This window comes from Musa acuminata, chromosome BXJ2-9 (genome assembly GCF_036884655.1).
Source record: "Musa acuminata AAA Group cultivar baxijiao chromosome BXJ2-9, Cavendish_Baxijiao_AAA, whole genome shotgun sequence".
Lineage (NCBI taxonomy): Eukaryota > Viridiplantae > Streptophyta > Magnoliopsida > Zingiberales > Musaceae > Musa > Musa acuminata.
The window spans coordinates 16,556,939-16,570,165 of NC_088346.1; the positions used below are offsets into that span (position 1 = coordinate 16,556,939).

Consider the following 13,227-nt stretch of genomic DNA (forward strand, 5'->3'; position numbering starts at 1 on the left):
CATGGCACGAAGTCTTCTACCGAAACTTCGACCAATCGTCCGACCTAATGTCTAATCTTCTGACATGTTCCATTCCGACCCAACATCTAATTCCACTACTTTAATCGATTTGTCTTTTCCTAATTAAAGCTAGTCCTACATTACTTAAACGCACATTAGACCATAACTCATCAATTGATTTCATCATAAAAATTCGATATTCAACACCTGCTCGATCATGAGACATGACAATGATATGTATAGCAATGCCTCGACCAAGCCACTACTGCTACTTCTCTTATGGCCAAAAATGAGATATTAAACTAAAACGGTTAAAATTTGACAAAAACTTCAGTTGTTGGATATGCATGTAAGCAAAATGAATATGACGCAAAAAAAAAAAAAGAAGAAAAATGTCTCTATGGTACAGTCATAACCTTATCATAAATAAGCATAAGTAGAGCTCATAGTTCAATTTGGCAGAATATGATTTGCATAATCTGATGGTAGAAGATTGTCTATTGTCTAAGAAAAAGGAAGAAAACACAGAAACAAGAGCTGGATGTGTTGAAGAAGAAAAAAGATATAGAAACAACTTCAAACAAGAAACCAGGAAGAAAAACTTGGTTCTAAATGTGTGAGCTAAACAAACATCTAGATGTTAGCTGGAAACTGCTGAAAGGTATAGTTATTTTCAGATTAAGATCGCATTAACCATCCTTCACTAAGTCCTCAAAGAAGTCGAGCTCCATCGTCTCTGAGAACACAACAACACATGCATTCCAGTGATGGTGCAGAAGGCTCTCCAGTCCCCGCTGATGCCGGACACCATAGGTCCACGGCGGACTATGCCACACCATAAAAACTCTTATCTTGCATCGCCCGCTATCGAGAAACTGGTCCATGAAAGCAGAACATGTCAAATGAGCGTCTAAGCCAGGAAAATACGCCCACCGCCGAACATTGACATGCACTCGACCCTCCTTCGAAGTGGTTCTCTTTCTCCGTCCTTGGGAAATTTCCTGTTGTCTCCTCTTGCTCTCCGCTTCCAGAGCTTTTCTCCCTCGGCTCTTTTAGCCTCACCTCCCCCGCCCACGCTAAAAGGAGACTTATCCATCTCTTCAGCAGTGCCCTATGCACAAGGCGATCACCTCGGAGAAAATGGTGGTTCTTGGGGTTCAACAGCTCAAGGTTCGACCAGAGCATCCGATCCCATCGCAGAAAATTCCCCTTCCCCTTCAGCCACCGCATCCACCCCTCCGCAGCGGCGAGTCACCGGAGCCCACCTCGAGCAGCAGGGCGTCCTCGATCCTCCGGATCGAGTCCAGCTTCAGCCCGCACGTCCTCGTTTACTGGCTGATCATCCGATCCGATGCGATCTTACTCCTGTAGGGACGAGAATCGATGGGAGGAAGCGATCGCCTTGCCTATCCAGGTCCGCCCGGCCGAACCGCCTACGGGCAACACCGAGAGCGTGATCCAAGAACAGGGCAGGACTGGGAATCCGAGTGAGCTCCGGCTCGTCTGGATCCTGCTGATCAGCGTTGCCCTCCTCGAGACTCCGGCCAACGTCCTCCTCCTCCTCGAGAACAACGAGCTCGTCGATCCGATCGGCCACGGCGGCGGAGTCGTCGATGGCGACATTGTCAGAGTCGTCAGACTCGACGACAGGGCCGCCGTCGGAAGGGGAGCGGCGGGGGAGGACGGAGGCGAGGTCGAGGAGAAGTGGCAAGGTGGACGAGGAAGAGGTGGTGGAGAGGCGGGAGTGAAGGACGGAAAGGGAGAGGAAGAGGAGGATGAGGGCTGTAGCGGCGGCGCAGAACTGGGGGCCGTATCCGGAGCGCCGCCGCACGTGGCGAAGCATCCCGGCGGCGGCGGAGAGGACATAGGCGTGTGTAAGTGGTGCTACGGAAGTGCCGGCGATCCGACGTGAAGGTTTTTGGTTCAGCAAACCAATCATTTTTATTATTCTCGCAAATATATAAAATTATATATATATCGTCTAAAATCAATGGATTTTCGTATCGAAGCCCCTAAAATTTAGTTAAAACTCCAAGAAAAATTGGATTTCCGATTCAAAAGTTGATTTCAATATCTAAATGGTCAATCGAATTTTATAATTTTGTAGTTTATTATTAGTTTTGGTTAGAATTACAAAGTGTCTCAGTTCATTAACAAAAACAATATGACTAGAGTAATAAATAGTTCATCTCTTTCACTAATTATTTTCATAATAAATGAATATAAATGTTAGAATATTTTTTAAAAAATATATAAAACTAAACTTAAGGTTAAGTTTAAAAAAGCAATATCATCTTGTATTCTGGTACATGTCTAAATAATTTTAATTTTTATATGTTTCAAAAAATTTGAAATAAATCATTTATGAAATCTTAAAAGGTATGACAAAGTTAATAATTAACGTTGATGGATATTTGAACTAACTGAAATCTGATTATAATTTTTTAATTGTAACATTGATTTCTTTTTCTTTGTTGTTGTTGTTGTTGTTGTTGTTGTTGTTGTTGTTGTTGTTGCTGCTGCAACAAATATCTTGTGTAATTTTTTTTTTGTTTAATATTAATTCCTTAATCAAACTAGAATTTGACACAACCGAATAATATTATCACCGAATATGGTGGCCTTAAAAGTATCCCCGACTATCACAAATCACACAATATTAAGTGCTGTGGTGCATTGTATCATCCATTAGAAAGAAGATTTATGATAAATGATTTGAACATTATGTCATTTAAAGTATACTTATTTGAGGACAACTTGATACAGACGATTGAATGCAAACTACTTGTAATTCATCAATGTCTGCTCATGAGTGGAAGTGGCATTCTCTTCCTCCTGGGGGTGCTAGAAATCATAATTAATACCATAACAAAGTTGTAATGGGCTCAATGTGTTTTGTCGTAAATAATACAAGTACCATGCCAAATCATAATGTCTTATTTTACAATTTTTATATTTTTTAATATGTATTGATGTAAGCATTGTTTGATAAAATTATATTTCAAGAGTTCATTGAATATTTTATGATAAATTTATATTTTTAATAAAATAAATGAACGCATGAAATCTTATAAAAAAAATTTTACGGCCCAAATATATAATATAAATAAAATATAAAATAATCTCTAAAAATAAATAATAAAATTTAACCTTATAGAAAATAAAATCATGTTGGTTTCTCATGAATTATTTTTGCGATCTTATAACTTTAGATAATGTTATAGGCACTTTAAGAATTAAAAAAAAAAATCATATCAACATCCGTCAAATGTTGAATTACATCATCCAAGCTAGATGTCATTTGAAAAAATATTACTAAATATTAATTTTTTTGTTTGAAATATATATTCACATTTCAAATATGTTCTCGAATTTAGTTCAAAGAATTTTAGATTAATCAAAGCATTTTGTAGATTGACAATCATTTCCCTCTTCATATTTAAATCTCAATCTACCGTATTCTAAATATTGGTGGTACGATTTCTCTCCTTCGATTCCTTTGCTAAATCTTGTGATGCATTGCTGCTGGATCCTTATTTTGGGATATACAGTAAAAGAAACAAAAATGGTCTTTAGATTTCTTCTCAGTTTGTTTAAAGGCAGGCGGGTCCACTGGAACAAATAGATGAAGAGATAAGAAACAGAGCACCACACCCGCACCACTGAATGGTCATCAGCGACCGAAGAGCAGAGCCGAGATTGAGAATAAACGAAGAAAGAAGAAGAATACAAATGGAGGGTGCCGCGCAGATCGCTCTTCCTGTTCTGGGAATAGCGGCAGTTGCTGCTGTAACCTTCTACGCCGTGAGCTTCATGGAGCTGCGGGAGGTGCGCGCTGAAGCTAACCTCAGCCATCTCATTCAGCCTGCTTCCTTCCTACCTTTCGGTTTTTTCCTGGCAGTAAATGTCTCTATGTTGATTGTCGGCAGAAATCTTTCAGAGAGTTGGAGGACTCCGAGGAGAAAGAAAGCGTGGGCGGGTTCAGATCGTCCGCCAGCACCAGGGAGCGGAGGGCTCGAAGAAAAGCCGAGAAAGAAGCCAGGAAATGATCGATCGATCGATCGATCAATCAGTCGTCAGTTCTTTGTTGTTATCTAGCCTACTCCTCGGCCTCCTTCATCGTCTGCTTATTTATCCACCTTGATGTATGCTAGATTAATTCTCTGTAGTTATATTTTTGTGATGTTTTCTTGCAAATGAACTTAATTCTGGCCCTGGATTGGAACTATCATACTGGAGAAATGGGATGAGGAAGATACCAGGCAAATACTCTCAAAATTCTTGAACCTGCATTAATTCGTTCCACATTGATCTCCCCAATAGTAAAGTCTGTTGTAGGTTTAAGGGAGGTACGACCAACTACAACTCAGGTGCAACTTCATGAATTAATCGAGGGAGGGAAAGCTCCTAAATAATAATAAAAAGAGTCATCTAATTTTCCTCTAAAGCTCAAGTTAGAAAATGCTTCGCAGATGTTAATAATGGAGACTCATGAGCTTCATAAAGAGAAAGATTTAAGGTGGAGAGTTTTTCCTTTTCCATATGCTTGGTTTGTCGTCATGTGATCATCTCTCCTTTGCTTCTTCGTATGGAGATAATATTTTATGTGATGCTAGGAGACTTATGATTTGTTGTCAGAGAGGATCCTCCCTGTTATGCATACAGGTGGTGTAATTTTGCTTGATCGCGAGCAATCGTGGAAATGACTAAACACTTGCCAGATTGACTAGGTTTGTCATTATACTCTTTTGAACAACGAGAGAATGGATCGAGCTCGACGACCTTACGGAGGTGCCGTAGCACATTATGATCTTTATTATATAGAAACTATATTCTTATCGATGTGGTTTATGGATATGATATATCGACGACATAGGAGCGCTGATGTGTGTGTCAGTGATATGACGAATACGTTAGTATTCGAGTAACACACAAAAAAAAATCATCCTCCCTCGATACCTACTACTACTACTGTGTCATTTTTCACTCCTAGTTGTTGATCAAATCCGATCCAATCCGAACGGGTCCGAGATGTAAAATTAGCATCCTGATGATGAGACCTATTACGAAGCGGGTTGACATCAAGAACCGGATTTTTAATCCTCGAGTCCGGGTGGAGGGTATCTATCCTGCAGGGAGGAGGCCGACGAAACCGAGGGCTAAGTGTAAAATCCAGGTCCCGAGAGGGTTCGAAACCCAACTGTCGATTCCTTTCTTCTGGGGGCAAAAGCGGCCTTTTCCCCGGCGGCGGTCCGCGTCTCTTCGGCTGCATCCCCCGGTGCCGCAGAGGAGTGAGCCACCGATGTCCGACCGAACCAAGCCAAGAAAACCCAAGCCTTCCTCCTCATCCCCACCTCCTTCCCCTACCATAGCTCTAACCCTAAAGATGGCCCGCCGGTCCCTCCTCAAGCCCACCCTCGCCACCGCCTTTCTCTCTCTCCTCTTCCTCTACGCCCTCTTCCACACCCTTCTGACTCCCTCCCCCTCCCCCTCCCCCTCCGCTGCCATCGGCCTTTCTCCTTCTCCTCCTCCGGCTCCCAAGATTTACCTCTACGACCTCCCCTCCAAGTTCACCTACGGCGTCGTCCGTAGCTACCTCCGCGCCCGCGGCTCCCCGGTCCCCGCCAACGACGCCGACATCCGATATCCCGGTCACCAGCACTCCGCCGAGTGGTGGCTCCTATCCGATCTCGCCCGTCCCCCCACTGCCCGGTCCCCTAACTCACCCCTCCGGCTCACCCTCGACCCCGACGAAGCAGACCTCTTCTACGTGCCCTTCTTCTCCTCACTCAGCCTTGTCGTCAACCCGATCCGTCCCGGCGGCAGTGACATACCGGGCGGCGGCGGTGGCGGCTCTACGGCGTACAGCGACGAGGGGACGCAGGAGGAGCTGGTGGAGTGGCTCGAAGGGCAGGAATACTGGAGGCGGAACAGGGGGAGGGATCATGTGATCGTGTGCCAGGATCCGAATGCGCTCTACAGGGTGATAGATCGGGTGAGGAATGCGGTGCTCCTGGTGTCGGACTTCGGGAGGCTCAGGGCCGATCAGGCATCGCTTATTAAGGATGTTATATTGCCGTATTCTCACCGTATCAACTCCTACAAGAGGGACGTTGGGGTAGAAGGCCGGCATTCGCTTCTTTTTTTCATGGGCAACCGGTACCGGAAGGAGGTATAACTATTTCTTTACTTGCTTCTTCTTTCTTTCTTTCCTTAGTGGAATTTTGATCACCGTGCCCAACGATCATTCTTATTTGAAAGGAACTCATATCTGGATTTAAGTAGACTAGCTAATAAGTGACAGGTTTTGTTTACATAGATGGTACTCATAATTCATACCACACTTCTAATGTTGGAAAGAGGGATTTTATTGGTTAAAATAGATGATCCAGATTCTCAAGCGTCCCAAGTGTTGTGGGTTTTCTAGATTTTGTTTTTCAAAAAATTTGGAAGGTTTTTCTTCAAGATGTCTCATGAATGATGGTATAAACAAAAACAATGTCAACAAAAACATTCCATATTTTGGTTCTTGAATTTGCCTTTAAATACAAAAATCTCAGAAAAAAAAAAAGTTTAATTCTGATAGGCACTAGTGATTATATCATTGCTTCCTGATATATGAAATGACTGTTTACAGATACATGTTTTCTACAACATATATATTCCTTTCAAATGCTTAACCAAGTGATTTCTCTAACTAGTTTGTCAAGTGCACTCATTTCTGAATCACAATTAAAGCTCCGTGTTAATGGTCATTATGACTTGTTCTACTTCAAAAATTAGATTGGTACTTTGTCCCTCTCCAGACCACTATAGAGTATAGTGGTTGGAGCCTTGTCCACCGAACACCCTATTTTTTCTTAATGATTGTTGTGATCACCTTTGTATTCATGTGTAGATTTTTATTGGTGACCATGAACAAATTTGTTCAATGAATTCATTGTGTTTTTGTCAGTAAAAGTAGATGATTCAAAGTAATACGTCCTTCTCCCATATCCTTCTTTGTATGAGATGAGGTGGGCACAAAATTGATGACTTATAATCTTATCTATGGATTTTTAGGTGCTGCTTTAGACATTACAGTATAAGAAGCATGACTGTTTTTAATATTTTCATTTCTGGCAATATCCTCAATCTGCATGTTTGTCTTCAACTATCTGCCTTGTGATGATATAAATTTAATGTTAAATTGTATGGAAATAATTACTGATGTTGTGGCAGGTAAAATTTGTTTTGGGCCTATCTTTTCGAGATATTATCACAATACAACAATTCATATTACTTTGAGCCTGGACACATGCATTATGCAAATGAAGCAACACAATTGAAACAAGACGAACGAAAGCCAATTTTTCACCATTAAAAAGTTATTATTTTTGTTTATTCATTTATATTAATGGTCTCCTTGTTCATATACAATCATGTATTCTTTCTTTTAAACTAGGCCTATTAAGGGCAGCGCCATCTGTAAGCATTAGGTAAGGATGTTGTTTCCACTGCATGTAAGAATTTATTCTTTCGTTTGCAATAATGAACATGCCTTAGTCTATCCGTTCTCCTTAATAGGGTGGAAAAGTACGTGATACTCTTTTCCAAATACTTGAAGATGAGAAGGATGTTGTCATAAAACATGGAACACAGTCCAGGGAGAGTAGACGCATGGCAACACAAGGGATGCACTCATCTAAGTTCTGCTTACATCCTGCAGGAGATACCCCTTCAGCTTGCAGGTTATTTGATGCAATTGTTAGTTTATGCATCCCGGTGATAGTAAGTGACTACATCGAATTACCTTTTGAAGATGTTATAAACTACAAGAAGATTGCGATATTTGTAGATACTATTAGTGCAGTGAAGCCAGGATACCTAGTTTCAAAGATCAGGAAAGTCAGCAATGAGAGGATTTTGCAATACCAGCAAGAACTTAAAATGGTAGGGATTATTGTTCTGGTTCCAAAGTTCATCATTTTATGCAATTATATTTTGTTATAAAGATAATCATAGGTAGAACTCCATTTACTGCTGTTGGTTTATCGAAAACACTGGAATTCACAATGATTCAAATTTGTCATTTTAGTATATATTTTACCTAGATAGACACTATATATTTTAGTATATATCTTTATATTTTGTTATAAAGATAATCATAGGTAAGTTGATATAGAACTTTTGCTTGTGTTTCAGTTGATATGGTATTCTTGCCTCTTCGATTTCACAATTAAGGCAGTTTGACTTCATTTAAGCTTAAGATTTCATGCAAGAACTCCATATCCTGTTGTTCTTTTCTTGTGTGCATAAATGTGAGGTCTTGAATTATTATTTACTTTTCATGATCAACATAAGATGGGGGTACGTTTGGTGCTAATCCACCTAAAGATAGGTAGAAACATGTACTTTTTAGGTTTTTCGATCATGATCATGACAGCATTGAACCTTGGGACTTCTGTTCCCTCTCAAATCGTAGCTTAGGATCATCCTTTTTTTTATTTGGCTTAGAATTCCTGCATGAGATGACCAGCTTAATGGGAGGGCCTTATGATTATGAACTTGATCACTTGACCATATGGTTCGCTAGGACAACTTGTTTTCACTTGAGGTTGAATGTTCTTCTCCCAGCCTTGGAGCAAAAGTTGTTTTGTCAAGAATGCTTTCTCATATGGCCATGGATGAGTAAGGTAAGAAAGCATTTGATGGAGAACCATCTAGCTTTATAAAGGATTTCAGAAATGTTTATTCTAGATAAAGAAATCAATAAAAAGTCATCAATTAGTTGGTCTAGAAATTTTAAGAGCTTTGTTGAAAATTAAAGAGTCTTTTGGTTTTTTTAGGATCTAACCTAGGGACTCATTTTGTATTAAGTGCAATCATTTCCTATTTAAGTATCCTAGAAGTCATATTTTGGATTTCTAAAAAGCATACAACTTTTGAGATTACTCTTGGGAATCATGACTTTCACTGATTATATCAAGGCTTCTTAACTCCTAAACCCCTAGGAATCATTACTCTTGTCAATGGATAAATCACTTCAGATTTGAATGAAAATTTTTTTTTTTTTTCTCTTTTAGTCTCTTATTCTCCTCTCTTATCTCACACTTCTTTTTCTTTCTTTTCTCCTCTCTTTCTCTCTATTTCCCTACTTTGTTTTCAATCAAATACTGACTCAAATTCTTTATAGATTTATAATGCTTTTGAATTAGATGCATGTATTTGAAAGTCAAAAGTAAATTGATTGACGGTTCATCAATTAGTTGCTTTTCTCTTGTAGCCGGAGATACTTTCCACTCAAAGTTTCTACAGGTTCATTTAGTTGCAGGGCAAATATTCCACAGAGAACTATTTTTACCACATTTTATTTTGTAGGAAATCATAGAATCCAGAAAACTTACTTTTATCTGTTGTAGTTTCTTGATCATCATATAAATGCTCTAAACTGGTCATCCAGCAAACCTTCTATAAGGACTTTTCCTTTTAACACAAAATTGTGATGATAGTTGATACAGTTACATTCTAAACAAGGTTGCTAAACTGTTATATGGTTAAGTGGTCTATAGAAGTGTATGTAGAATCTAAAATCTATGAATATCTATTTTTAATTTAATAATATCTCTCTCTGCTAGTTGTGGTGGATGTCACATTAGTTGCTAAACTGTATTCTATTGACTGTTTTTCTGTTCACTTCTTATTAAATTATGCAGTCTTGTATTTTTGGGTATATGCCATTATTGGTCTAGCTTGAAATAATTATTTGCTGCTGAAGATGACAAAAACCACAATAGTATCTGCTTATGATTGGCTATGTGAATCTATTTTGCCATATTTTTGTAAAGTCTGTGTGTCTGAATGGTTAAGGTTTGTTATATTCTAAATCACCATTATACATTAAAACTTCTTTGGTCTTTCCTCTCGTCCGAAGTCTCTAATGTGGACTAATTCAGATGCCATTTTTGTGCAGTGTAAAGTTCTCATCATACATGACTGCCCTATGTATCTTTAAATTTTTTGCTACACCTTAATTATCACATACAAAATCATATCTCGTAGGAAATTTCTTGCAAGACTATCTAACCTATCTAACCAACATGATGTTGTACATCAGTATTGTCAACCAGAGTGACAGAGAAAGGATGACTACTACAGTAATAGTCTTATAAAACTTTGTTTTGAACTAGAGGGACATAATTTGATTGAACTACACATGTGATGTCCTCTATGGTCTCTACTCTTTCTAGGTAGTTGAGATGAGATGGTATTTTGATGGCTAGTCGAACGATGGTGTTACAAGATTAGTAAGTTCTATTTCAGAAATAGACCTTGTTAAATTTATCTATAAGATTGAAAAGGTTTTTTTTTTTTTCTTTTTTTGTTGGTTTTGTTGGGATATGGTTGAGGTTGGGCTTTCTGGGTGACTAGATGTAAATTTGGACCAGTTCTTTAAAATGCAAAAAAATAACATAAGTATCTTTTGATGTAGCTTGATCCAGCCCCTCTAATATTAAAGAATAACAATACTTCATTAAAATAGTATCTTCCCCCATGCCATTTCTGATCCTTTCATACTTCATATATAAATCTTTTTCAAACACAAATTGAAGAAAAATATCTTATCATGTGAATGCTTCCATAACAAAAAGGTTAGTGCTGAAAAGGATTTCATGGGAAGAAAACCATCTTATCTGCACCTAGATGCAGTGGCAATAGCGCAAATATTCATGAACCATTTCAAATGGTGAGGATGAAGAAGTTGGTCTGAGTATTGGCTCAGATTTTTGACTTGGAATGCGGAAATATATTCAGATAAGGAAATTTAATTCATGGATATAATTATCAAAGGATAATTACATAATACAACTACAAGGAACAAAATAGTGCAAAAAGGAACAAAATAGGAAGGAGAAACAATAACATGGGAATAGAATTACATGTTAGACATCCCATAAAGATTAAAGCTATTAGGATAGGATTAGATGCTGATCTATTGAGTTGTGGAATTGTGATAAAAGGTTTAAGATGAGGAAATTTACTCATCTATGTATATACCATATACACAGGCAAAGGGTACATGCAGCATTGCACTTACTATTTGGATACTAAAAACAAACATGAAGCTATGGGAGGATAAAAAGACAGAATTAATGTGTGGCACCAGTCTTCTCAAAACTAAAATGGTTTCATTGCTAGAAATATCAATGATGACCAAGCTAAGACAAGTGCTGAAAAATATTTGGCGAAAGGATCATAAACAACGTAATTTTGTTTTAATATAATATTACTTTTTGGTTTTTGAATATGATAGGTGTTTTGAAAATAATGAACATTATCTTTGTATGTGATCAGGAAAATGCACAAAAATGTCTTTCTAGAACTCATAATCAATGCTCTTTGTCACAGCTTACAAAGTAGTGTCTTTTTTTACCATATTAATCTTGAGGTAGCCCATTTACAATTTTTACCATATCATTCGTGAGCTAGCTTTTTATATTTGTTTTTAAGCACTTTCTGGTTGGCTTTTCCATACTTAATTACACTGAATTTGTCTAGTGAGATTGGTTCAGTATACAGATCGTTTAATGATATACATATTGATCCCTGTCCAGTCCGATATCCTATTGTATTTTATGTTCAGTAAGGTAAGGATTTACTATTTTGTGATGTGTAGGCTGCAGCCTCTTTCTTTCACATAAATTGAAACATTAGGATACATAATTCTCCCATTGAATTCCCCTTTAATGAAAACTTATTACCCTTCTTTTTACACTCTTATTAGAATCCTTAGTAGAGCTAATCTGTTGCTAGATTAGAGGAGATTTAATTAAACATTTTACTTTATTTCCTTTGGCACTTCAAATATTGAAAAAAATTCAACACATATCAAGTAGGATTTTCAATAACGATTATCCTGATGTTTATAAAAAAAGAAAGGCATAGTGTTTCTAGGTGAAAATTCAACTGTTTCTAATAAAAAAGGGGTGTACTTATTTGCAAGTAATGAAAATTCAACACACTGCACTTCCACCAATGTGAGTTTTGGGGAGGTCAATGACTTTAAATATAGAGAGCTTGCTTCTTATAAAACAGTCCATAAAGTCTTTAATAAAATATTTACTTATGAAATAGATCTTAGGCATCAGTTTTCCATAAAATCCTCACTATCATGTCCCATGATTTTGAAGTTGTAATTGATGATCACACCTCATATTCTTTCTAAAGTTGAGATTGCTTTTGTCATCTTGTTCAGAACGAACACTATTATGCATTTAATGGTGATACTTGTGAGCTGTTAAACATCCCTTATGCATCAGAGTCGGCCAGGTCTATCATGGGATTAGTCATATTATAAAACAATTAGATTAACATAAAACAATAAAGGTTGAAATAGGATTGAATAATTGTAGAAGTCAACTGATATTTACTTTTGAGGTAGTACATTTGTTTCAGATTTAATCACCAGACAATTTTTTTTTTCAGGTGAAATGGTACTTTGAATATGAAGATCCAAATGGAACTGTAAATGAGATATGGCATCAAGTTTCTTCAAAAGTTCCTCTAATAAAACTGATGATCAACCGTGACAAACGTCTTGTCCAGAGAGGCCACGATCCCGACTGTTCTTGTATATGTTCCAAACAGAATGTGACTATCAGTATCAGAAAATGAGTCCAGAAGATGAGAAGGCTCAACACCTCAAAGCACGTCAGGAGATTATTTCAGATGGGAAGACGAAATTTCAGTTTGATACCAAGTGACTGTACGTGTGTCTGACTACTTTTATTCAGGGAGAAATATTGTTTTTTGTTGTTAAAGTTAATTCTTTCATTATTTGTGCCTTATAATACGTCGAAGCATTTCCCTTTGATTCCAGTATGAGTCGATGAACGGTCTGCAAGTATGTGGAACCAACCAAAGTTTCCTTCTAGGCCCTCTTGGAAATAACATTTTCTGTTGCAGTTTTATACTTTTTCCTTGACCTAATATATGTATATAAATGTGTAGATCAATTTGTCTCGGCCAAGTTTTTCTTCATTGGATGAAATGAAATGGAACTGCATACTCGAAGGCTCGGAAACTGGTAATGCTTCTCGTGTTTGATCCATCTTACCTTTGTTGGTAGCAGCTAAGTTTGTCTATCTCCGCAAAAATCACAAGATGCAAATTCTAGATATTCGCGAGTTGTCATATTTTAAGTATCATATGCTGGCATTTTCAAGTAGGAATTGTACTCAGCACATT

At 37.9% G+C, this 13,227-nt stretch overlaps 2 protein-coding genes and 1 pseudogene across 2 annotated transcripts; 2 read left to right on the plus strand and 1 right to left on the minus strand.

Moving 5' to 3' along the window:
- Positions 1-396: 396 nt before the first annotated feature.
- LOC135622791 (uncharacterized protein At4g19900-like) lies at positions 397-1,875 on the minus strand (annotated as a pseudogene).
- Positions 1,876-3,629: 1,754 nt separating this feature from the next.
- LOC135623274 (uncharacterized) lies at positions 3,630-4,228 on the plus strand. Its single transcript, XM_065126056.1, has 2 exons — positions 3,630-3,828; positions 3,930-4,228. The coding sequence occupies exons 1-2, from the start codon at positions 3,667-3,669 to the stop codon at positions 4,047-4,049; spliced, it is 282 nt and encodes a 93-aa protein (XP_064982128.1). The 5' UTR covers positions 3,630-3,666; the 3' UTR covers positions 4,050-4,228.
- An 810-nt stretch (positions 4,229-5,038) lies between these two features.
- LOC103998465 (probable arabinosyltransferase ARAD1) lies at positions 5,039-12,950 on the plus strand. The gene is made up of 3 exons (XM_018818665.2): positions 5,039-6,172; positions 7,567-7,932; positions 12,466-12,950. Exons 1-3 carry the CDS (start codon positions 5,051-5,053, stop codon positions 12,652-12,654), a joined length of 1,677 nt encoding a protein of 558 aa, XP_018674210.2. The 5' UTR covers positions 5,039-5,050; the 3' UTR covers positions 12,655-12,950.
- The last annotated feature ends 277 nt before the right edge of the window (positions 12,951-13,227 follow it).

Coding starts and splice junctions, on each gene's coding strand:
- LOC135623274 (XM_065126056.1), top strand. CDS start 3,667: ATGGTCATCAGCGACCGAAGAGCAGAGCCGAGATTGAGAATAAACGAA. Junction 3,829..3,929: donor GCTTCATGGAGCTGCGGGAG/GTGCGCGCTGAA, acceptor GATTGTCGGCAG/AAATCTTTCAGAGAGTTGGA.
- LOC103998465 (XM_018818665.2), top strand. CDS start 5,051: ATGATGAGACCTATTACGAAGCGGGTTGACATCAAGAACCGGATTTTT. Junction 6,173..7,566: donor GCAACCGGTACCGGAAGGAG/GTATAACTATTT, acceptor TCTCCTTAATAG/GGTGGAAAAGTACGTGATAC. Junction 7,933..12,465: donor ACCAGCAAGAACTTAAAATG/GTAGGGATTATT, acceptor TTTTTTTTTCAG/GTGAAATGGTACTTTGAATA.